General features: G+C 39.8%; 1 protein-coding gene across 1 annotated transcript; it reads left to right on the forward strand.

The window, feature by feature from the left end:
• Window positions 1-4,704: 4,704 nt before the first annotated feature.
• LOC118684224 (probable G-protein coupled receptor 141) lies at window positions 4,705-7,237 on the forward strand. The gene is made up of 2 exons (XM_036378995.2): window positions 4,705-4,725; window positions 6,290-7,237. Exons 1-2 carry the CDS (start codon window positions 4,705-4,707, stop codon window positions 7,235-7,237), a joined length of 969 nt encoding a protein of 322 aa, XP_036234888.2.
• Window positions 7,238-25,990: the final 18,753 nt, after the last annotated feature.

Raw genomic sequence — 25,990 nt, forward strand, 5'->3', positions numbered from 1 at the left:
TTTTATGTTATGTAATTATTATATTGCATCAAAAATATATCTCAATATAAGATTACTTATGTTTTAACTTATGTTTAACTATGTGTAACTTATTTTATATATCAAAAATATAGTATAATTACAATAATTGTATAATTTTAAATTGTATAATTTAAAAACCCACATACAGAAGTTACCTGAAGGTTTAAAGATACCTTAGCTTTCTTTCCACTGGGATGTATTCACTCTAAAAAAGACCTAGAATGAGCTAAAACAAAATTACTAATTTGAGACGGCATAAGTCTTGATTCAAGGATATCTCAGCTTTAGTTCTGGCTTTGCCATGGAGTTTTTAGCTTTTTATCTCTATGCCTTTCAACAGAGCTTTGAGACCAGCTTCTTTTAATATAATCTAAACAGTTCTTTAGCTGTCAGCCACCGTTAAAATTGCAAAATGCAAAAAGACAATTTCCATCACATAGCAGTCTCTTGTGAAGCAGCACAGAGCAGGACTTCCCTTGTGATTTTTTAACCAAATGTGAAGCAACAGGATGCAGTCAGTTAAAACATTCTCCTGTGAGGTTACATTTAAAAATTGTATGTCTGTGCTGCTGCTTTCAAAACTGCACACTCAAATATAACCCTGTTCTGACAGAAATGTGTCAAGGCAGCAGGAGGGCAAAACCGACCTTGCACAAACTCCTTACAGAGACTCAGTCTTGCAGTGACACATCTTTTACCACACATACACCTCACAGCAACCATCATTGCTTGATGAGCCTTTGACACTGGCATGGCTAATCACTTTTTAGATTAAATCTCCTAGTGTTCCTCTGCTGGCACTGTGCAGCTGGAGCGATGGCACCATGTCCTGAGATCCAGACACTGAGCTAAAATCTTGGCATAAAGCAGAGCTGAGACATGGTGCTGGGCTCTAGAGTGAGCTTTTGTTTCATCCCTTACACTTAGGTATCTCTGACCACATCCAAACCCACACTTAGTCAGCTACAATCTAGATCATATTTTGCTCTTGTCCTGCTGCCCTGTTTTCTCAAAGCACACCTTCAAATCATCCCCTCCACTATGGAGAACAACCCTTCCAAACATGTGTGTTTGTGAACTGTGAGGCTCACTTCTGTGTGTATAATTTATCATTTTAGTTAGTAATATAAAGCCCTGTTCAGAAATGGGAGGCTTTGAAGACCTCTAATGGCTAAGAAGTAGCTGAAAGGTAAAAAATGCTGTGATGCAACTAAAAATCTTCCCAAGATATTTAGTGTGCCATGGGCAGCCCTACCCTCACACAGTGTAGCCTCAAGGTTATTGTTTTGTCATAAGCTTAAAAAAGGAAGCAAGGCAATGACTCTTCAAAGTATCCGGTCTTTTGCTTTTTGTTCTTAGAGCTTACATAGAATGAAGATCCAAGTAAACAACACTTGAAGAGTGGAGAGAAACTCTAATCTGTAAGTACACACAGAATGAAAAAAAAAGCCTTGGTTTGCAAAGTTTTTAAAAGAATGCTTGCAAGTTTAGGAGGGAGGAGAAGCGTTCAGTAATCTATTTGTTTTATTTTGAACCCATTTTCTGCAAAAATGTTTTCTCATTGTGTTTGGTAATTTCCTAGTAAGGGACAGCATTGCTTCATTCTTTCTCGTATTTCTACCCTGTAGTTTTACACCGTCTCCTAAAACTGGGAGGCAGGGCATTTTGTTTTCATCCGTCTTTTGTGTGTGTGTGTTTGATATCACCCAGTGTCTGTAAGGACATAAAGGGTTTGTTTTCTCTGTTAAGATACAGCTAAGGAGATAAATAATCCTTTTTAGGAACACTTCATGGTTTCCATTTTTTTTTTTTTTGTGTAAAAATAGTGAAAATCTCAAGTAAAAGAGGACTAACTTAACGTGTTTTTCCACCCCATTTGTTCTTCAATGGACTGAATTGAAACCACAAGATATTGGTATAATGTTGACACAGCCTGCAAGACATGAGCTGTTGAGCTACCAAATGAGTTAGGGGAATAATGAAAAGTTCTTTGAAAAAAGCTGATGTCTAAATGTAAAAATGTACCTGATATTTAATATTATTTTTTGTTAGTGTTTTCTATTAAGCAGGTCTTTATACTTCAAACTTCAGGTGTATGTGGTTATTTTGAAATTAAAGAAATTGTGCAATTATTCTAGAAGCATAGCCTACATTACCATAACACAGCATGTAATTAGAACAAATTGAAATGCAATTACAATGCCCTCAACAGAAAACATCTTTGAGACTAAATAAGGATTCTGTGAAACAGAATCTTTGATTTTAAAATCTGCAGATTTTAAACAGACTTTTGTTAAAAATTATTTGTATTTTGCATTTCCTCCAACCTAGTCTAGTTCAGTGCAGGAATGTCAGTTCTGACAAACACTCATTTTTCAATTTATTTAACCTGTCGAAGATAGAAATCTTTCGTATGAGTTGAACTTTTTTCTCTTCCAAATTCAAATGAAACTTCTCAGTTGGGTGCATGCAGACAGCAAATGCTTCTTCTGCAGAACCCAACTGTCAGAACACATGAAAATCTGTGTGAAGCCTGCCAGTCTCTCAGCAGACGTGTATGGGGGGATAAATTTTGCAAACACTTGTTATACAGAGTAGAGCTCACTGTTTGACAGAGATTGTAAGAGTGTCATCATTTCTGACAAATGAGTGGTTTTTTTTAATAAGTTGATATAATGTTGATGTAACATAATGGTGACTCATGGACTTGGTTGGGAAAATAGCATGGAATGAAGGGAACAAGCCAGTGACAGGCTGATCTGGATTGCTAAAACAGGCATAAACTAGAATAAGCATTTTACCCCTGCCAAATGCAAAGTTGTTCATCTAAGAACCAAGTACAAGTGTAATGCCAGTTCACTGAGGAGCCACAGGTATGGCTGTGATCAAGGGAGAATAAGCCTCTTCTGTCTCATATCAGATATTTACAGGGGAAGGAAAAATTTGACAAAAGGTTTCTAAATCTGAAGACAGAGGCAGAAGTACATAAAATGCCTGAAAGCTGAGGTTGTACAAAATCTGTCCAGAAGTAAGTATGGTTAATCTTTTTTTTTTCCTTACTTTTTTTGTTTTTAAATAGTAAGACAGATAACAGTAAGATAAAAGAGAAACAAGTTCCTGAAGGCTGGAATGAATATTTCTTACCTGGAAAAATTTTGATAGAGATCAAATTGTTTTCAGAAATCATAGAATCACACAATTGTTTGGGATGAAAGAGGCCTTCAAGATCATCTAGTTCCAACAGACCTGCTTGGGAAGGGACATGTTCCACTAGACCAGGTTGCTCAAATCCCCATCCAACCTGGCCTTGAATACAGACAGGGACTGAGCACTATGGTTTTTCCTGTCCTAAAGAGACCAGTCCATGGAAATCTCACAGACTGTGCTGCACAGACAGTCACATGAAATGAGTGTCATGGCATTATCCACACTGACAACTGACAAGTCTTGAATGCACAAGAATCTTTCTGCTGATCATATTTCTGGAAGAAACTAGCCTCTGACCTGTTGGCAACCTACCTCCTTTGTCAGACTAAACCAGCTATTCTTGCAATTGTCCCCCAGCCCTTGGCACCAGCAGCTGCTGTGACATCCAAATGAAGTGGTGCCCACTATTGCCTTGTGGCTGCTCAAGGCTCATGTCCAGCAGAAATTCAGCCACATCATCAGAGGATTAACACAGAGGAAGACCAAACCTGGCTCCAAGACTTGAGCAATATCACTGAACTGGCAGTTGCCAGAGGGGGTGGGAAGGCACAGAAACAAGAACAGCTGTGTCGTGTGAGGTCCACATTAATTCTTTTTCCATGCGCCTCCTGCTAAATTCTGGCAGAAGGACTTGTAAGTTGCATTTCAGGTCAGTAGGTTATAGCTTTGTATGATAGGAAACTTCACTTCACCAGAAAGCAGCATTTCCTCTGTGAAACATACCCTGTGTTATGTTACACTCAGAATTCATCACGCAACAATATTTCAGTGGGGTGCCTGTGCTACTGGGGAGCTGATAATCTCCTATCACAGCTGCTAGTAGCTTTTTTTTTTTTTTGAAGATTAATGAAAATTACATCTCCTGCAGATTCTTACTATGCAGAGATTTAACAATGACTGCAGAATTCTGCAGAAACCTGCATTTCAGTGACTCAGTTGCCTATTTGCAGACAGAAATTGCTGCCTGCTGCACTGGAATGTCTGAGCAAAATATCAGCTATCTGACTTCTGCCTATCTATTCTTACTGCCTTCAGTTCAAGTTTCACTGCTGGCCTCTGAAGAGTGTCAACAAGAGGTTCTTCCTCTCCAAGTGCAGCCTTGCTGCTGGGTCTGTTCATACCAAGCCACATTTCGAGTGTGTTGCCTTTCCCTCTGTGACACTTTTAAATGTTTTAAACTTGAAATATGCATTTTAAATCAAAACAGTGTGCTAATGCCTCTTTTTGGAGACATCTTTTCAAACTGAAGTTTAACAACTTGGAGAAACCGATGAAGAGCTCTCGCTAATCCCTTCTGACTTGCATGGTTGTGAGGATGAAATTAAATGACTCAGAAACAAGAACAGAACTGGAAGGAACTTGCACCATTTCTGATGCAAGAGCTGCAGTGTGCCAATCTGCAGTGACTTTAATAAAACAAACAACCCATTGTAATTCTCTTAATGTACTGGAATTAGTTGTCCACATAACTCTGAAATGCAAGAGCAAACACAAAAGGTCAGCAATGCCAGCAATCAACGCATCAGTTTGAGATATGGCACTTATACTGATTATAGTAAGATATCTGGAGTCTTAGGTGCATTGGGAGAGCTAGAGAATAACTTTTTAATGTATGAAGAGACCTTGATTACTGTGAGGGTATGTGCTTAGAAATATTGCTAAGAAACAACAGAAAACACCTGAGGTGCATAACAGATATTCATTCCCCACTATGAGCAAAAACAATTTATAAAACTGTTACAGGCATTTCCTCTTTTCCATAAAATGAGTAGACTGCTAAAAAACTTTCCCCTCCTAACTTTTGGCAGGGTGTGCTGCCGAAAAAAATGAAAATAAAGCTGAAACATCACTCATACAAAGAGACTGAGAAACTACTTTCTAAAGTGAAAAGCATTTGAGTATTAAATGAAAAATCACAAAAGCTCGGGAGAGAACTCCTTCTCTTGTTGTGGGATTCACTGATAAAATGGGTGACTTACCAGAGTCAGTTTTAAATCACAGTTCAGGCAGCAGTAGCAGTACAGCTGTCATAGTATGGAGCCCAACACTGTTCAGTTTTCCCTGCTTCTTTTCTGTAACTGTAATATGAACATCCCCTGGACATATTTACAGATGCAAATATGCTTCAGGATAACACCCTACCTGAATTCTTCCCCTCCTATATGATCTCGTAACACTAAAAATCCTAACAGGGGCTGCATTTAGATTTATAAGAATTATTTCTAATCTCTTTTTTAGACAGTAATATATTAAAAATGTATAGCACACTTTTTAAACTTGCTATTAACTTGCATCTAGCTTCTGCTTTGGTCAGACAGGATGATTTACACTCACCCAGGATGTCCTTTCCTAATGTTTTCTAGCAGCCCATTTTGTAACACCCAGTTGCTACATGTAAGATTTGAAATGGCCTGAGAATCAGGACAGTGCTGCCCACATTTCTTGGCCTGGTAGGATCTAAGCGCGATTTCCGTGGAGTCTGGATATCCATGGTGTTTAATCCCTTGCTCAGAGAAACTGTCCATGGAGAAGAAGTTGGCTGTAATGTGTTCAAAACTCAGCTCTCAGTAACAAACAGAATTTATATCTTAGACAGAACAACATATGGATGTTATCTGGCCCTGGGAAGGACAGATTTGTGTTGCAAGTAAACAAATTGATGAATGAGTAGCAGTATTAAAACAATATCTCTGACCTTTACTGTAAAAGCATGCAGATGCTCAGAAGAGAGGAGAAAAAATAACAGAGCACAAAATCACCACAACGATGTAGTTTCTCTAAGGATCATTTCTCCCCATATATTATTGATTCATACTTATTTTTAGGAGTATGGCTGGAAATGTCATAAGGACTAGAGCAGTTCTCTACCCAACCTTCTCATCCATTTTTCCTTAGGCTGGAGGATGTTTGGATAAATGTGCACGTTATAGCTACTGATGCCATCTTTGAGATTTCAGGATTGTTCCTTGAGCACGAGACAAGTGGGAAGTCCTTCTGGCTTTTTAGGTAGGCCATCTCATTCCTACCTTATCTTAGTCTTTCTGTACTCTTCCCTTTCCAGAATATGTTCCAGGAAGATTTCAGGAGCATGACTGAAGGGACCAGGAACAGCAGCGACTCCTCTTCTGCCTTCGTTCACACCAGCACCGTGAGTGCCATACTGGTCACTGTCTACTCGGTTGCCTTGGCTGGAGGTGGAATTGGGTCCATCACAATGTCCTTTGTGCTGCTCAAGATGAACACTCTGTCCGTGACCACGACTGCCATCATTAACCTGGTGGTTGTGCACAGCCTCCTCCTCTTCACGGTGCCCTTCCGCCTGCACTACTATGTCAAAAAGAAGTGGGTATTTGACATGCCATTTTGCAAGATGGTGAGTGCCATGGTGCACATCCACATGTACCTAACCTTCATATTCTATGTGATCACGCTAGTGATCCGGTGGCTCATCTTCTTTCAGTGGAAGGACAAGGTGGAATTTTACAGGAAGCTGCACGCCATTGGGGCAAGCGCTGCTGTGTGGCTCTTCGTCATGGTCTTTGGGGTGCCGCTCTTCTACTTCGAGTATGGACGCTCAGGCTTGTACAATAATACAACGTGCTTCAAGTTCCAGAAAGAGCTACAGCACGAGAGTGTGAAAGCCCTGAACTACACCCTAATTGTAGCTGTTGCCCTCATTTCTTGTGTCCTCTTGAGCTTGCAGATTTTTATCTTGGTAAAAGTGGCAAGAAAATTTTCCACCTCCCTCTGTTCACACCAAGAATTCTGGGCCCAGGTGAAAAACTTGATTTTCATCTGGATCATCATAATTTGGTTCCTTCCCTATCACCTGTTCAGGGCCTACTACATACAGTATGTGAGTGATTTTGAACAGTTAGAAAGCTACAATGAGGTTTTTTTGAGCCTGACTGCCCTGAGCTGTCTGGACTTGCTGTCATTCGTGCTGAGTGGAAGCCGCTTCTTCAAGCAAAATGTGGGGATGCTCCACAGGAGGTTGTTTTGCTGCTAGCATCAGCCTCCTGGAGCATGTGCAGGACCTGGGAGAGGACAGTGATGGACAGACATGGCAAACTCACTCCTCAGAAAGTTGAGGGTGTGCTCTGGAAATGGTACAGCATGTCCACACAGGGCTTTGTATGTCAGCTTCCTGAATTAATGGAACAAACGGCCCCCAGGGTCTCAGCTAGTAAACAGGAAGGTGATGTCAGCAATTTCCTCATGGTGCTACTCAGTGAGTTGTGGATGGACCTGGAGAAGAGGGAAGAAAGGTCATGGGCTCTTCTCTCTTACTGTTTTTACATTAAGATTTGTGAAGTCCAAGGCACTAGGAGGAGACTTGAGAATTGCAATGTAGAAACACAAAGAAGTAAGCTGGTTTATATGGACTAAGGTACAGATTTTTGAAACTTAAAGATCTATATCATTTTCCCATACATTTCATATTTATTTCCCATAAGCTCTCATAAAATATCAGGGAAGATATTGCTCTTCCTGAGTAGGTCTGTTTCTTTACTGTTAAGCATAACTTTCTAAGTGAATTGAACTATTAAACCAGCTATTTAAAACTAAATCAGTGATAGATAGTTATTTCTTAAAATATTTTCTCAGAATCACTTTTTGAGATGGTATCACTGCAGCAGAAAAGAATTTTATCTTTCTCACATTATGAAAATATGTCTAAAAAATTATACACTATTACTGAAATGGACATTGCAAGTTCAAACAAAAGCCTGTATTATTATTCCAAATTTTTTCCAATTAAAAGTTGTATTTTACAGTCAGGACAAATTTTTTTAGATCATTCAGAAAGAATGATCCAAAAAAAGACCTTGGAAACCCAAGATATTTGTCTTCTCTTCAAAAGACAAATATCTTAGGTATCCAAGGTAGCAATGTTTTTTTGTAAATCTTATGTTGATTTTGTGCATTTATGGAGTTTATTAGTTACTCAAAATGTGTTTAGCTTGAAAGCAATTCTATAAATTTTGTACCCTGTACTGATGGAAGGAATGAAAATGTTGCTGCTTGGATTGGAGGGATGGAAAAAGCTAATAGACCTAGTGTAGCTAAAAAGCATATTACATCTCAGTGAGGCATTGCCACTTGCTGTCTCTGAAGACAGAAATAAATTCCACTAAAAAAGAAGAAAAACTCGGTAAAATATTTCTATCAAAGACATTGAGACTTTCATAGCTCAGCTGCTTTATACCTATCCCTAAAAAAGAATATAAATCTCAACTCCTCTAATGCAAGACATCAATGGCTAATACATCTTTATTTTTCTTGCCATCTGAATAAGGTCACATTTTTCATCTAGAGTTAGTGGGAAAATAATTTAATCATTTAAGTAATTAGAGGTTATCAGCTGATCAATTTCCATGACAGTCTCTCCTCACGATGCTGTTGAAATCCACCTTTTCACCCTTGTGGATCTTTCCATTCCTTTCTGCTTCACCTTCAACATCTCTTGCACATCAGACAGCAATAAAATAACAATTGGCTGATCTTGTTGTACTTGTGCAATCTCATTGCTGTGCTCATTGCTTTTGGTCCCACCAAGATGGTTACTTTATGGGATCCCATCTCTTCTGTAGTCTTTCTGCCTTGTCCTCCTTCCTTCTTGCTTCAAGGTTCTTTATATCTATCAGGATATTTGATCATAAAAAGGTATTTTCAGGTCAGAGTATGAGTCATGCTGTAGAGCACCAAAAGGTGGAAATCACTGAAGTTCATAACGCAAGCGAGGTGTTGGGCAGCTCTCATGGTTCACCCTTGGCAAGCAGCCTGGACCTTATCATCTGTTAAGAAAGAAATGTGAGAGCTTGCAGTGTGTGTGTACCTGAGAAAAATCTGTCCAAGAAGGAGTTTGTTCTCAAAGGATCACAGTAAAAAGGATGACAACTACCAGCCAGATTCAACAGTAGTTGGGGAATTACTTTCAAAACATGGAGGGAATCAACTTGGATGTGTAGCTCGCTACTAGTTAACTGTGTGTCATTAAGAAAGCAATAAACTGCTATTATCCAGATTTGTTTTAAAGCTACACAAACAAATCATATTCTCCTTGTGGTGGGAGAGGATAGAAATTGGCATAAAATTTTTGTTTCCTCCCCTAGCAACGTGGTTGGTAAAAGAAAATGCTTTGTATGCATTCTGTAGGCACTGCATAGCTTTGTAACATTATATTATAACCCTTCTACTGTAATAAAGCTATTAACAAACAAAATGACTATGTGCTGAAAAAGTACAAAAATGCACATAAATTAGAAGTATTTTATATCTGCATTTGGAATGAAACATAAAATATGATTTTAAAAACAGTACCTCCAACCATACAGACAAACAAATCTTGTTTGTTCACATGTTAAAATCACAAGTAATTTAATTCCTGTAAAAATGCAAACTTTCACAGTAGCCTGCACCATAGCACCACAAAAATAGTAGTGGCTTTTTTCCCCCAATAAAATTTGTTGCTAATGATGTTAATACTAACTCAGCACGATAACAAGCTAATTAGGGGGTCCAATAATCACATGATTTAAGTTGCTGATGTTATCCAGCACCAAGTCGTGCTTTTTATGGGACTGTCTATGCAAACTTTATGTCTACCACTTGTCTTGCTTTGTGGGAGCCAGCGTGTGGCAGAGAAAGCCTTCCTCTGCCCTGAGAGAATGAGCTCCCTAACTGTGCCAGGAGTTGACCACTCTAGAAGAAGGGGAATTTCCAGTTACCTTCATCTGCTTGGTCAGAGGTATCGCAATCATGAAGGTGACGCTTTTTTCTTGCTCTGTCAGAGGACAGTACTAGACTGGGAAACAATTATGATCACAAGTACAATTTCAGAAGGACATAGAGGGGATAGGATCTGAAGAACAGGACTGGGAATAAGGAGAAGAGAGCAGAATATCAGCAGACTTCTGCCACATGCCAACAAGGCAAGGTGACTGTGTCCCTGGCCTTCATCTCAGATTATTTATTTAACCCTTAAAGTTGCTAAAATGTGGCACTCTCACTGAAGGAAGCAAAATTGCCCTCAGCCCTCCTTGCTCCCACTCCTGCATTGTTCTTTTCATATGGCCTCCTGAGTGTCTTTCAGCTGCATCAGTTCCCTCTCCAGCTCACCAGAGAATCATGGAAAATCAAATCAAGGCAAGGACAAATACAGCAAAGACTGCATTTTGCAGCAATCCTGACTTGAGGTTTTTATCAACTGTAATCCTACTTGTCTAATCCCCCTTAGGATACCGATCTTTTCTTTTCAGGCAGTTTTCCACATTTCTATGTCACCTGACATTTCCATTTCCATGTATTACCAATAACCAGGGTGCCTTGGACTAAAAGTACTGGTTGAAGAAGAAGGTACCTCCATAGCTGCAGGCCAAGGAACAGGGGTTTGAGGGTTTCAGGCACTTTATGCTTTCTCCAGGGATAGAGAGAGATGGGCATGAAAAACCCTGAAGGCAGCAGAGGCAGCAGTTTCTGAACAAAGGCCTCAACAGAATTGCAGAATTGGACATTTCTGACCCATAAAGTCACTCATTTCTGCTGTTTTCAGAGAAATAGGACTTGGCGTACATTTTCCCTGCAAGTAAACCCTATGGCTAGGACTTGATTGGAAATAAGGGCTGGTTTCAAAAGTCAAGGGGTTATTAATAAAATGCCAGCTTGACTTTCCAGACAAAAATTTAGAAAATCAAACTAAACTTTCTGACACTCAGTGAAGTAATTTTCCTCGCTTGTGAACAGCTGCTTAATAAACCAAATTTTTTGCTGAATAGAGAAATACCAACAAAGATAATATACAGTGTCCATTCCCTTGAGCACAGCTATAAGTAATATGTAATCCTCTTTTCTCTGGTGAGGCAGCAGACATGCCAGCTGGCTGCTTTCACCCTCAACCAGTAACTTCCCTCTTTCCTAGCAATGCCTCCAGTTTGGGAGTGCCCAGCTGGTTTTGCTCACCAGCTCTTCCAGCTGTGCCCTCAAGGAATCGTGTGTCACTCACGTGTGGCTGGGGCTCAGAATCACAAAATCAAAGACTGGGTAAGGTAGGAAAGGTGCACAGTGGGTCATCTGATCCATCCTCCCTGCTCAAGCAAAGTCATCCTAGAGGACATAACAGAGGATTGCATCCAGATGGTTCTTGATATCTCCAGTAAGACAGACTCCACAACCTCTCTGGGTAATCTGTTCCAGTGCATGGTCACAGCACAGTGAAGAAGTTCCTCTTCATATTCAGATGGAATTTCCTGTGCATCTATTTCTGCCCATTGCCTCATGTCCTAGCTCTTGGCACCACTGAGAAGAGCCTGGCTCCATCCTGTCAACACCTTCCCTTCAGATAAAAAATTGATGAGGGCCCCTTTCAGACATCACTTCTCAGGCTGAACAAGCCCAGCTCTCTCAGCCTGGCCTCATAAGGGAGAGACTCCAGCAGAACTGTAGAGGTGCTCATCTTCGTACCCCTTCACTGGACCTTCTCCAGAACTCCATGTCTCCCTTGCACCAAAGAACCCAGAACTGGACACAGCACTCCAGGTGTGGCCTAGCCAGGCCTGAGTAGAGGGGCAGGATCACCCCCCGAGACCTGCTGGCAGAGCTCTTCCTAAACCAATGTCTGTCTTGGCCACAAGGGCCCTGCAGCCTCATGGACACCCAGGACCCCCAGGTCCTTTTCTGCAGAGATGCTTTCCATCAGGCTGACCCCCAGCCTGTGCTGGTGCAGGGGGTTATTTTTCCCCAGGTGCAGAACCCTGCTTTTTCCTTTGTTGAACTTCTACCCAGCAGGCTCACATGACTCAGGTCTTTCTAATGGAAATGGTACCAGTGCCATAGCTGGGAAGGGTAATGCACAGCCAGCTGGGGGCTCAAATCCAGAGGCAACCCCACCCATAGCAGGGTCATAGTCAGGAAGGGACACATGCCCAATGCCAACAATAGAGGCAAGAGACACATAGGCAGAGAAATTTGATAGCATCCTCAAATGCTTCATCCAAACCTGCAGGAAGCAAAACCCTGATTTATGCTCAACGGGGAACACACGCTGTCTTGGTTTGGAAAGACAGGTGTCTGCTAAGGAAGGCAGAAGCCTCTCCTGAAATGGAAAATGTAAACCTCCCCTGAAATGGAAAAATGTAAGCCTCCTCTGAAATGGAAAATAAACCCCCCTCCCTCCAAATTGCTATAAATTTTAAATTAAGGGGCTCTCAGGCAACAGATATGGGAGCAGGAATAACAGTTCTTTATTAGGGAAGAAAATAAAAAGATAAAATAAACAATGCAGTAAAACCAAAACAACATTGACAGAGTCAGAATACAACCTGACACCAGTTGGAATTGTGGCTGCAGTTCTCCTGGAGTGTCAGGTGTGGTTCTGTTGGAGCAGGGATCCTGTAGAAAGGGTGTAGTTTTCCTCTGAAGATCCAGTGGAAGAAGAGGCAGCTGTCCAGTGGAGAAGTTGTGCTGGTGTTCCAGAATCTCAAGACTATATCCAGGTAGGAATGCTTGGCTCTTCCCTCTGGGTGGAGCATCTCACAATGGGATGCTGTAGTTCTTATCAGCCATGCAGTGACATTCAATAGCCTGTTATCAGCAGATGTCCCCCCAGAGGGAGGAGTGGTTGTGGAAGAGATGAGGAAAACTGCCCTCTTAACAGAAGACAACTGCCATACAGATGGCAAATAGAATACAATTTGCTTGGCAATCCAGGACACACACTAAGGGAAGGACTCATGGAAAAGAGCTCATAGCCCCTGATCTGCTTTAGAGTTCTGCAGCATGGAGAAACCCAACAGCCTGCCCATGGTTGAGGGGGGAGGCACACCCTAATGGAGTGGTGGCACCACGATCTCTAATGACAGCATGTAAGAATTGCACATTGGACTTTGTCAGCCCAGTACTTTTCCTCAGCGGAGCAAGAGCTCACAGAGACTTCACTAATAAAATAACTACAAAAATCTGAGAGAAAATAGGAAAGGGCGGGCTATGTCTGCATTAATGGGACAGTGTGACAGAGAGCTTTCAATCATACCCTTGGAGAGGAGAGTCTCACGTGTCTGGAGGCTGCGTGGAGAGAAGCGCAAATGGATGCAAATTCCATATACATGGAGATAGACCACAGTCCCTGTCCTCTGCTATAGAATGAGCAGCTGAAGGAGAATCTTCTCAAGACATGAAATGTGTCTGTACACTGGATATAGCATGACAAAGTTTCACATAGGGAAAAGCAGTATATAAGTTAAATTCAGCTTGCAAGAATAAAACTGTCTTTACAGTGAACTGGCCTTCAGAAGTTTAAACCTGAACAGCAGACAACCTGTATATAATATCATGAATCTGTGAAAGTGGCTATAAAAAAAAAAAAAAAAGCTTGGCAATTTGCAGTTCTTTCATGAAATGACAGTATCAGCTACATAATATGACTGGGTTTAGGTATTTCAGAAAATAATGGTCATTTTATTATACCCCTGGACCACATCCTTTACTTGGTCATCACCTGAAATACTTAATGGTTTCCAGCTTTTCACAAAACGTTACCTTTTATTACTACTGTTCTAGTAGTGATAGAGGAAGGTCAGGTTAAATATCAATCCAAGGAACAAAAAAATTAAAACCACTGTACATTTTACAGAGTTGTCATCAGAAGATTCTTAATTTTAGAAAATATAATATATAGTGTGCTCTGTAATATACTGTGGGGTTTTAAATAGTCTGGGTAATAAAATGAAAAGAGCTCTTTCTGTTATCTTTTAAACCAACAAGTTCAAAAAGCTAGAGGTTGGATATTTTGCATAATGCATGCCTACTATTTTCTGTCATTTTGCAAAATAACTGGAAGTCATTCTGAGAAATGTTTGAAAATTTTATTCTTTTTGCAAAATGTGTGCTTTCATAGTATGGCTGTAATGTATGTCAGAAATTGGTGCCAGAGCAGTTGTACATAAATAGAGGGAGTTGAATCAGATTTCTCTTTAATTGCTGAGTAATCATTCCTGAAGTTGCCCCAGGATTTTCAACTTAAATTTAGAGAACAACTGTACAAAAAGAATAAGAAATGCTCCAAGTATGTAATCCCAAAGACAGAGTATTGTGCAACTATTGCTGGAATAAAGACAAGAAATATAGAATCCCAAGTCAAAGATGAGCCATGAATACTATCTGCTTAGAAAGTAAGTATGGAGAACACAGTCCCTCTGTTTTTTTTAAGTCTAGATGTCTATGTCAGTGCTTTCCTCGTTTACATACACATAATTATTTCTAATAAACTGCTTACTATGTGCCTCATTTCAGATATGAAATTCTAGCGTGGACACACTGAGAAGTTGACTGAGAGCAGGCAAACAGAAGAGGAGTCTCCTCCATGTGAGCATCGAGGATATGTGCAATATAATCATAAAAACACATATGGCCACAGTGGCCACGACTGTACCATGGAACATTTGCTCATCTAAGTATGCAAACATCACCAGAGATGCTGTTGAGTGCTCCAAATCCTTCTGTGTAGTGTGCTAAGAAGAGAAGGCACTACTTGGAATGGTTTCCTGCTCTGAACAAGGAGAACTTAGCATAGGGTAAATTGACTGTCAACATGCAGTCCATGTGACTGGGTAGCTTGAAGTGATAATGATGCAAGAAGAGTGCATCACAAATTTTTGTGTTTTCCATCCACTTATGACAAAAAACCCCCAGCTGAGATGGTTCTACATCTTCTTGACATCTCTCTCACTCTTTTATATTGCAAGGTCTTGATGGAACAAAATTCATTACTCGGGTAATGCAAGAACTAAAGTATTTGTGGTCTCAGCTCAGCTTCAAGCATGGAAGACCAGGATACTGTAGAAGGAAAGAACTAGCAGAGCATCCAAACAGCATCGCAAGAAGATGCTTAATGAGTATCAAGCAGATGATAATTCATAGGACTGGTCAGTGGGAACATGCTTTGTGAAGTTTGCTAAGAATTCAGCTCGTCACTTGAGAAGAAAATTCAAGTCTACAATTTGAGCTTATATTGCTTTTAATGAATTTACATGGGCAAACTTATGTATCAAGTTTTTTTCAAAAATTAACCTTAAAAACTGAGAAATAATAGTTCACTGATTTACCAGTCTGCATGTGTGCAGGAAAGGAAGGGATGAGGAAAGGGAGCTGTTGGGGCTTTTTGTGGAAACTGGAACAAGCTCAGCCTACCAACAATGCTTACTGTCCCATGTCAATATAAAATCATGATATTGTTTATGTCACCCTGCCATAAAGAAGGAGTTAGAAACTGATATACTTCGGGCTTGTATTGACTTTATTGTAAAAGTCTTTTATAGCATGAATTTAATTTCATTAGGGAGCAGAGTTAATTAGTGGAGCTGTTTCTCATTACTAATGTAACCCATATATATGCAGAGTCTCATTAGCTCTGCTGTTATCTCCTCTGTATGCTCTGTTATATAAATAAAGAGGCAATTTACTGTAGCACTGCTCTGATATTCAAGAATATGCTCTTTTCAGGGCTGCTGAATGGATGTTGCACACTTTTGTGCACTTTACTTTGTCTCAACAATAATAAGCCTGGAAACTCAGTCACAAATAACAAAATAAAAAATAACCGCACTTGAAAATGGAGTTCTCACTCTGTCTGCCACTGAGAAGAGAGTGTAAATCTGAGCTGATACCTGTTTCACTGAGCAGTATTAATGTTCAGTCAACTAAGCAGTTTGAAAGGCCAAGCCTTCTCTGGTTCTTTTGAAGTGTTAGAGCATTTTGTAATGCAGCAGTGGGGTGTGGACAATAAACAAGGATGGCAAACACCACTAAACTTAAGACCCCAATAGATGTGAAGTACAGGAAGCTGCAAAATTAGAAGAACAAATAAAACACATGACAAGGCAGTTAATTCACAGAGAAATAAGAAAATCCAGGCTGTGACAAAATAGAAGCTGCAAAAAGGTCTCAGCTGTTTCTTGATTAAATACCCCAAACTGGTCACTTGTGAGCATATTTAAGTACACAGGGGACACAAAAGAGTGGTAGCAGAGATGTACAAAGAAATACAGCGTGTGAAATGTATCACCATAACAACACCTTTTACAAAAATGTGTAGGAGTGTGAAACCACTGCAGTACTTGTGAAGTAAAAATGACAAAAGTAATAATTATGTTGGACCAAGGTGGTTTCACGTAGTTTAATGTCAAGGGTGTTTTTGCTAGAACAGAAAAATCCTGAGATGATACAATAATAGCAAGGACAAAATCTTGTTCTGGAGGTCAGGATGTGTGTAGGAGCAAATGATAACTTAAATTTGTGTTACAAAATGTTCCACGTTAGTAATTGCTGCCAGTTAGTAACTACATTTAGTAACCAATTTTAGTAACTTGAACCTTCACAAACTTGTGAACACAAAGTGAAGGTGTGGAAAGAAGATTCACCTCTGTACTGCTGAGATGAGTTCAGATCACAGCCAAAAATGGATAGCAATTGATCCCTCGAGATCATCCAGTCCTATCCTCTGCTCAAAGCATGGCTAAACTCAAAAGTTAGATGAGGCTGCCCAGAACTGAGTCCAGTTGTGATTCAAAAATCGAAGGATGGAGGATCCAAACACCTTCTCTGGGCCTTCTGACTCACAGCTACATAACTCTGAAATGAATATCACAGAATTCCAGATTCAATAGAATATGCTGAGTTGGAAGGGTCCCTCAAGAATCACCGAGTCCTACTCCTGTCCCTACACTGGACACCAAAGAATCACACATGTGATGCACCTGAGAGTGTTGTACAAAGGCTTCTAGAATTCTGTAAGGCTGGTGCTGTGACCACTTCCCTGGGGACCATGTTCCAGTGCCCAACCACCACTCTCTGGATGAAGAACCTTTTCTAATATGCAACTTAAACCTCCTCTACCATGGCTCCAGGACAAGCTGAAATGGAAAGGACCCACAGGGTACAAAGAACAGCTCCTGGTCCTGCACAGGACAACCCCAAGGATCACACCATGTGCCTAAGAGCATTGTCCAAATATTTCCTGAGCTCTGGCAAGCTCAGGAATTACCATTTCCTGGGAAGTCAGTTCCAGTGCTTGACCACTCTGTGGGTGAAGAACCTTTTCTAATGTCCAACTTGAACTTCCTCTGACAGCTTGAAGCCATTCCCTTGAGCCCTGTCACTGGTCACTGGGGAGAAGAGACTGGTGCTGCCCTTCTGCTCCCCTAAATGTTCCTAATCCAAACTTTATTTGTTATACCCAAGGCCCTTATTAAGAAAGAAAAAACTGATCTGACAAACAAGACAAATGGGGTTCCATAATCTTACCTTCTTCTTTGCAAAGCATATTTTACCAACAACCACACAGCTTGCTGGGCCAAGGCACAATTAACTAAATTACAGCAAGGGGGAGGCTGACCACCATTCCCCCAGCCTGCTGAGGACCCTATGAACAGCAGCCCCAGCTGCCAGCACATTACTGCTTCCTCCCACTCCACGCTATCCACAAAGCTCTCTCCTGTTACACAGCTCATGGTGGGACACTGGAGGTTGCAAGATCCAGCACTGAGGAGCTTTGCCATCAACTGACTGCCAGCTTTTCCTGGTAGCTCTTCTTTGGAAGTCTTTCAGTGCCATGTTTTACCTTCACACCCCTGCTCACCTGATATGCCCCGTCTTCCAGTGACCAAACACTTTTTAACATACCCCACTCTGTCCCTGTCTTCTTCTGCCAAGTGAGAGTTTTGCTACCAGAGACAGATGCTTTTAGAAAATATTAAGTAAGTATTGTCCTTATTGCTTGTTCATCGCATTGCTTGTTCAGAGGAAGGTTTAACCTAGAAATATTTTCTTTTCCTGGATAAATCCATATTCCAGACAAGCTTTGCAACTCACTTTTTAAAATTTTTCCAAACAAAAGCTTTCATTTTGAAATCATTAATATTTTATTACATATCCAGAATATTTAAACAGTTTTCTTCACAGCTGTATTTTTTTTTTCCTGTGCTGGCTCTGGCTGGAACAGAGCAATTTTTCCCCATAGCTGCCTATATGGTGCTGTGTTTTAGATTAGTGGCAAAGCAGTGTTGATAACACACCAGTGGTGTAGCCCTTGCTGAGCCAGGCTTTCATGGCACCAACACCTCTCTTTTATGGGTCTGCTCCTCTAGCCCATGGGCTAAGGGTGGGCAGGAGCTGGGGAGGGACACAGCTGGGACAGCTGATCTGAACTGCCCAAAAGAATCTTCCATGCCACACAACAACACACTCAGCAGTAAAACTGGGAAGGGGGAGTTTTGCCAAAGTAGCTGTTGCTCAGAGACCAATTGGGCATCATTTTCTGGTGGTGGTGAGTGATGACTGCTTTTGCACGGCTTAATTTATGTTTCCATTTATCCCCCTCCAGTTATTAAGCTGCCTTTATCTTGACCCAAAAGTTTCCTTCTCTCTTTTGCCCTTCCAGTTCTCATTCCCACCCCTCTGGAGAAATGAGTGAGGGCTTAGCTTAGCTACCAGCCAGAATTTAAGGCACATTTTTAAAGAAGGAGTTAAAAGACTGTAAAATTCCTTAAACTTGTGGTTTAAGAGCTTTAGTTTTGAAAATGAAATTGAATTTTAATACAACCTTATTTTTATTCAGATTGTTAAATATGAACTTGCAAAGCAAAAAAGTTCCTAAGGCTCAAATAGAAAAAACCTGTTATTTATTCATTTTTTAATCAGGAGGATTTTGAAATATCAGGAGGATCTAAAAAACAACATCTGAATTAATTAATCTTCATCCTCTCATAGGTAGCAACCGGTTTATGCTGGCTAACAATGTTTTGACAGTCTTGCCTAAGAACATGCTTAGTGAAAAAAAAAGTAAGAAGAAAATTAATTGGCCCTTTCAGTGTTCTTCTTTGAACTGAGAACATAATCCCTGGATTTATTTTTGACAGTTTATGTCTTCTCACATAAAGGAACCAAATTTTGAATTTTTCAATTAATTAAGCCTTTAGGTTTATAGCTAAATATAATGTGTTTAAAGATGCTTATTTCTACTACAATTATTTCTGCTATTTTGTACATTGAAAATATACAATTGAAGCACATAGGTCTAGGAAATTTGAAATGTGTAGCTAAACTTCCTCCCTTATTGTCATCTACTTTTTGGATCAAATTATTATTAATCGTACTTAAGGCAATTTTTTTTTCTCTCTCAGTCCTGAGTTAAATAACTAGTTAAATAAATAAATAAATGGCTTCTCTCATCCTTCATTTCTAGGAGCTACTGGTGGTTGAGTAAAAAGCAATTAAGTTAATCACTTCATTTTAAACATTCCCCTTCATCCTATTCTTTTGTTCTACAATCTATTTTTGTTATAATGGAAAGATAAATTCAACAGGACTCTGATACACAGTTCACTTGGAACCTATCATATATTCCATTTTGACAGAGTTAGGTTAAAATATGTTAATTAGCTGCATGGCCCATCTATGCTTTAGGGTGGAAATATTCCTACAATTACAGTAATTGCTCAAATCCTTGAACTGAGGAAACAAAGAAATAGTGAAAGCTATTGGATGGATCTATGTAGACAGTTTGATGGCACTTAGGATCATGATCAATTTATCATGAGAGCACTTTTGCTGGTTGTACATACTCCCTTTGCCATGTGCTGAGTGTATGGGCTATAAACAGACTTACACGCAGCACTCATTGCATTTCACTCCTGTAAACAGTGTGCATAATGGAAGCATAGAGATTCCCAGCAAGCAAAAAAGGCAGCAGAAATTACATTGCTCTGCTGGAACCATGGATAATGGACTTGCCAGCACAGAAGTTCATTCCCGGCTGCCACTCATTGAAGGAGTCAACAGAACCTTTTCCAAGGCAGGGATTGGAAGTACACTTGAAATACACGGTGGGCATCTCTCTTTAAAAGATTAAGATTAAGATTATTCCTGTCTGCACAGTGCTTTAAGCCTGAGTGCTGCAGACCCACTTTTTTCTCTGCTGTATTTTCCTCTGCAAATAGCAGTCATCCTATAGACATGGCTCTCTGATGGTGAGAGCATCAGTTTTTGTAAATACAGGGCTCTGTCCAGCACCAAATGGCCTCAGCTTTGGAGTTTCCTCTGTTTGTGGGACTAACCCTGTCTTTTCCTCAAGGGACTTGAAGGTAAAAAAAATTCTATGGGGGCATCCACTAGCCAAAATGTTCAAACTTCAAACTCACTTTTGCTTCTTTAGGCATCTTTGGATATCTCACAGGAAATTAAATCAGAAATGTTTGATGGCTTGCAGCATAGTTTTTGTATTCACTTCTCTTTTTAGTGATAGGAATTAAAAACATTCTCCTTTCACAACCAGTCCATTTTGTACCCCTTAGAAGAGAATGAAACATCACTATTTTTTGGAGATGCTCTAGGTGTTCTCTTTTGTACTCATATTTAATATATTTAATTTCCTTTGTACCTTAGAATTCACACTATTGATATTCATTCCCACGTCCTACCACCCAACACTCACAAGAATAAAAGCTAATTCTTTTTTTCTGATTTGCTTACAGGTTTCATTCCTATGGAGCTGATATTGGATACTTCAAATTCTCAATAGTTCAAAATCCTTTTTATTTTTCTTATTTTTTGGTTAACTGCCTTTTACGGATGCGTATTTTGATGAAATTGGTACGACAGGCCTCTAGATACCAGACTCATCTAAATTATAAACTAATTTGCTGACAAATTCAATCATTTTTAGTATTTAGAGTCCTCATCCTTGTCCTCTAGTGCTCTCTCTGCAACTCTATTCAGAACATAAGCACTTGCTTTTCTTTCAGAAAAATGGGAAACTTGCCTCGGTAAAACTAAGGCTCATTTTGTGAAATGTGGCCACAAACATACAGTTTTAAGATCTTGGAGAGTTTAGTATCAATGCGAATTTGTGAAAAAAAAAAAAAAAACCAAACAAAAACCCAAAAATAAACCTGATCATAGACACATAGAATGCCTTGGTGTGGAAGGGACCTCAAATATCACCAAGCTCCAGCATCCCTGACATGAGCAGGAGCACCTTCCTCTAGACTACGTTACTCAAAGGTTCTTCCATCAATGTCTTGAACACTTCCAGGAATGGGGCATCCTCAGCTTCTCTGTGTAACCTGTTCAGTGCCTCACCACCCTCACAGTAAAGAATTTCTTCCTCCTATCTGATCTAAATCTCTCCTCTTTCACTTCAAAAACATTACCATTACCCTTATCTTACCCTTACATGTCCTTGTGAAAAGTCACTCTCCATCTTTCCTGTAGGGTCCCCTTATGTACTGGAAAGTTCTCCACAGAGCATTCTCTTCTCTGGCTGAGCAACCCCAACTCTCTCAGCCTGTTTTCATAGGAGAAGTGCTCCACCCCTCTGATCATTTTGTGGCCTTCTCTGGACTTACTCCAGCATCTTCACATCCTTCTTATTAACTGCATGAGTTAATTGGCTTATGCGCTTCCTTTCTAATTGCTTTTTAGTTTAATAAAGATTAAGCCTTGCCCAGCTCTTTGTCAAGCAAAAATTAGTTTCAGGGATCTAATTCCTGAAGAGGCTTGTTGATTCTGTGTCAAAGTATCAGGAAAGAATTCAGACTCTGGCTGTGACGTTATTTATCAAGCAGAATATGAGAAACCAGGTATAGCAGCATTATATGGGGCTATTCCTTGAAACGCAGACTTTTGAGAAAGGCTGTGAGACTGAAGCAATGGGAAGTTTGAAAAGGGCAGTCAGTAGCAGCATGGTCAAGCAGAAAGAAAAGCATTTGGGATAAGGAAAAATTTATGCTGTTGGTGCCAGATCCTTGACTTACCTGTAGTTTTCTGCAGCTGCTCCCAAGTAAAATTGCTTTATAGGTAATAATATCAATTTTCTGAAGTAAACTAAAGCAACAACTTTAATTGTCACTATGGGTGTTGGAGGCAATTAGACAAAATAGTGGGACAAAACTATTTAATAACTAATCTAACTTACTTCTAAACTGGTATGTACCAGGACAGGAGAATAATGACAAGTTCCTGAATTCATAATAATAAATCTCTTCTCTTTGCACCAAACCAAATAAATATCAGCTTTGTTTTAAAAGGTCATAGCCTGCCTGTGATACACTCTGCCAACTTCCTCCACAGAAATCCATTACATATTGCTTCTATTTATACAAAATATAATGTCTACTTTTGAGACATACTAAATAGCTATGACTAAGCCAACTATATATTATGATTTCTAATAAACAGAGAGTCCAGACAGCCTCTTCCATCCTGGCAATGCCTGGGAAGTCTCTCAGTAAACCTGCAATCAAGAAGAATAGTCCAAGAATCTGAAAAGTTCTGCTAAACTTGTTGACAATTTACTGGCTGAAGTTAGTAAATTATTCATGATGCATGGGTGGGTGGGATTGGCAAATTAAAGGGATTATCCTGTATGTTCCCTAACTATGGAGTATGATTTTCTTACTACCCAGTACCTGTGACTCACATTTGGCAAGGTGGGAGTGAGACAGCAAGAACTGTGATTTCACCTACAATCCCAGAAAAAGCAGTATGTTAAAGCATGACACACACAGGTGTTCCCTATTTTACTATTGTTTATGACCTATGTGTGGCTCAGTTCTTGTAAGCAGCTAGCTATAGAGGATTAATATTAGTAAATAATTTGAATTATCAGCTGTTATCACCCTAATCTGGAAGCAGCTAAAACTGAAAATCTATCCAGTCACAAAAGACAGGACAGTTTTGTGGCTGATCAAAGACAGGAAGCATCTCTTGAAACCAAATGTGAGGCCTTGGTTGCTATTATACTGACCAGAAAAGACAATATTTTTGTAGACTGATGCAGGTAGCAGAGGAAATAATGCAAACATGAAATGGAGAAGTTAGAGTTCTACTGTGGACGTAGTCCCTGTTTAGAGGAAGTCTGCTGCACGCATGCGTGGGCACCAGCAGCGACACTCCCACAGAGATTTGTGTTCCCATTCCAAACACACAACAGGCCTTGTTTCTCTTCTCTCAGCTGGTACTTCTTCTTCTTCTGTTTAAGTTTTCCATCTCAGTAATTGAAACCTCCATTCTTCTTCTTTGCCTTCTGTTTACCACAGTGTTGAACCAGATACGCCCAGTCCCTTCCTTCCTTAAAATCTATTTGTAATTCTAGTCTTGACCTGGATCTCTGCTGTGTATAAATACATTTCTCATTCAAACTTTATTCTCACCACTGGTCAAGGCAAGCTATGTGATGACTAAATTTTCTCTTGTACTCAAATAACAAGCTAACCTAAAAACTAAACCTATATTACAGGGCTGAGTTGCCTGATTTTTGAATTATTTTTTATTTAATTTACAGAAGAACATGAAGAGACAAGCTTAGCACACTGAACAACACTAACATACAAATTTCAAGTAATGTTTAATGTTTCAAGGAAAAAGAGACTGAGAGGTATGAAAACATCAGTGGAGAAGTTCAGTTTCTGATCTTCAGCAGTTTTGGTGCCAGCCAACAGCACTGTTGACAAGAGAATTATCTGTGCAACATCTTTGCTGGGTTTTGGGCTGACTTTACATCCAAAGAGCTCAGACTGGACTCAAGAAGGTTACAGAGTGCACCAAGCTACTGATCTCAGAGTCTGATTCAGCTCTGTCTAGAGTGCTGGCTGTCACAAAACAGCTACTTGAGGAATGCAATTTCTTCATGTCTCTTCTGATTTTATTACATGGTGGTTCAAGGTTTATGGATTCCTTCAAGCTTTGTGGACAAGGCAGAAGCCATTTCCCTGCTTCACTCAGAGGCTGTGGCTGTAGTTTCATGATCATTCCAACACATGGAAACCATCAGTGTCTGACATCCAGGCTGTTCACTACCTTCCTGTGCATTTCTGCAGACCCAGCTATTGTTTTGCCATCCAACCACCATCACTATAGTGTCAGACAGCAGCCTGTCCTTATGTGGGACTGGGTGATGCTGGAACCTCATCTGGTGAGTACCATTACCCAGGTAGCTGCTCTCCCTCAGCGCTCTAACAGAACAACCACACATCTCTTTTATTCCAAGCCCACAAATATATGCAGCGTCCAAAATGGGCATCCCTGCTGTTCTGAATCCTGGTCTGAATGAAATGGAAACTGCTCTCTCAAAGCTTTCAGGGTTCATACTAAGAATGTCTCACAGACTGCTGTTTCCACATCCTTGCTCATCCTCACTGACTTTTCTGTTTCTCTTTCCAACTTTTTTACTTTTTTGAGGTTTTGTATTTATTTAGTTATGGTAGCTCTCTTTCACACCTTGCTCTTCCTAACATTGTTCTTATTAGGAGACATGCCTCTCAAAGAGATCCATCCTCTCATCCACAGCAGAAGGTGGCTGACTGATGGCAGGAGCAATGCTAGTTCAACCCTGCTGCAATATTGGTTTTATGTTATTGTTTGCTCACAAAACCTTATATGTTGCCTATAATATTTGAGTAGGGATGACTCTGATTGAATCTAGAACTTTAGTTGAAAAATAAACAGGACTAAACTTTTTCTGTTTAATATTTGGTCAAGAATATGCTTTTTAATGTCTCTACAAGAGATGTGACTCAAAGTCTTCCTCTTTTTAGTGAGCTGCCATGTACTAATATGTTTTGGGGTCTGCACTCATGCCTTTGGTTCAGGAATAATTTTCAAGGCCCACTGGCTTCTCTGTGTCTTTCTTTTAACAGCAGGAACTCTAAAGCTGCTTTTCATATATGCCTACAGCTTGTTTTATATATAATATTTAAACAGTGAGAAATTGCCTCTGAGTTCTTGACCGTCTAATAACATGTTAGAGTGAAATGCCCTGTTAACTCTGCTAAACACTTTGTTATTCTGGAACATTTAGCTTAGTTATTAAACATAAAGCAAGATCAGGGGAAAGTGGATGTATAAGGAAAAAATCATTTGCTCAGGTGCACATTTCTTTCGTTGATCAGTGGCACTTCTCACTTGTTTAGCAGCAAAACCTGGTACCTTGTGGTAGTTGTATGGCTCAGGGAATCACTGCCTGCCTGAGCTTTAAGACTTACCAAATTGTGGTCAGAGGAAGTCCTGACTTGATGTGTTCTATACGTGCCAGCACAATGATAGTCTCTGACAGATCAGCAACTTTTCTGTGGTTCTCCCTGCATGATGAAAAGAGCATTAGACGTCGCACATATGAGATTGCTATCACAGAGGAGCTAAAGAAAGGCTTGTTCCTTCCTGTGTGTGGGCTGAGAAAACTCTCCGTCTTTCTTGGTCAAACAGGTCAAAGGCTGTCTTTTCACTCTGCTTATGTATGCCATATGCTACAGCTGCATGAAATGACACATTTCAGGGTGGAGCCACAAAAAGAAGAGATTATAAGGTAAAATGCAAATATTTTATTGCTATAAATAGCAAAAAAAATCATAATCTATTTCAAAGTGATATAAAGTGCTGTAATTAAACTGTAATTATGCTGTCTAGAGCAACTAAAACTTGTACACTTTCAAAGCCAATTTGAAATATTAACAATATACTTTGGAAAATGAGTTGCTTTAAAAAACTTTTGGTGTAGCAAAGTTTCTGGGAAATTTCTTGTGCTTGTCTTGGGAATATTAGGTGGGAAAACAATTTTAAGCATTTAAATACTTTAAGGTCATAAATTTCAAAAGCAGGTGAACAGAAAGGTTTATATGGATCTTGGCTTTCTAAAGATGTTTTGCCTGATGCTTCATAAATAAGAAGTTTCTCTGAAAATGTTTTGCTGTTGCAGTCTATCACTTTAAAGATG

The sequence above is a fragment of the Molothrus ater genome, chromosome 1 (assembly GCF_012460135.2).
Source record: "Molothrus ater isolate BHLD 08-10-18 breed brown headed cowbird chromosome 1, BPBGC_Mater_1.1, whole genome shotgun sequence".
Lineage (NCBI taxonomy): Eukaryota > Metazoa > Chordata > Aves > Passeriformes > Icteridae > Molothrus > Molothrus ater.

What these genes read in the sequence shown, in the direction of transcription:
- LOC118684224 (XM_036378995.2), top strand. Translation starts at nt 4,705, where the DNA reads ATGCAAGAGCAAACACAAAAG. An exon ending in TGCAAGAGCAAACACAAAAG is followed by an intron (nt 4,726 to 6,289) that starts GTCAGCAATGCC and finishes TTCCCTTTCCAG; the next exon opens with AATATGTTCCAGGAAGATTT.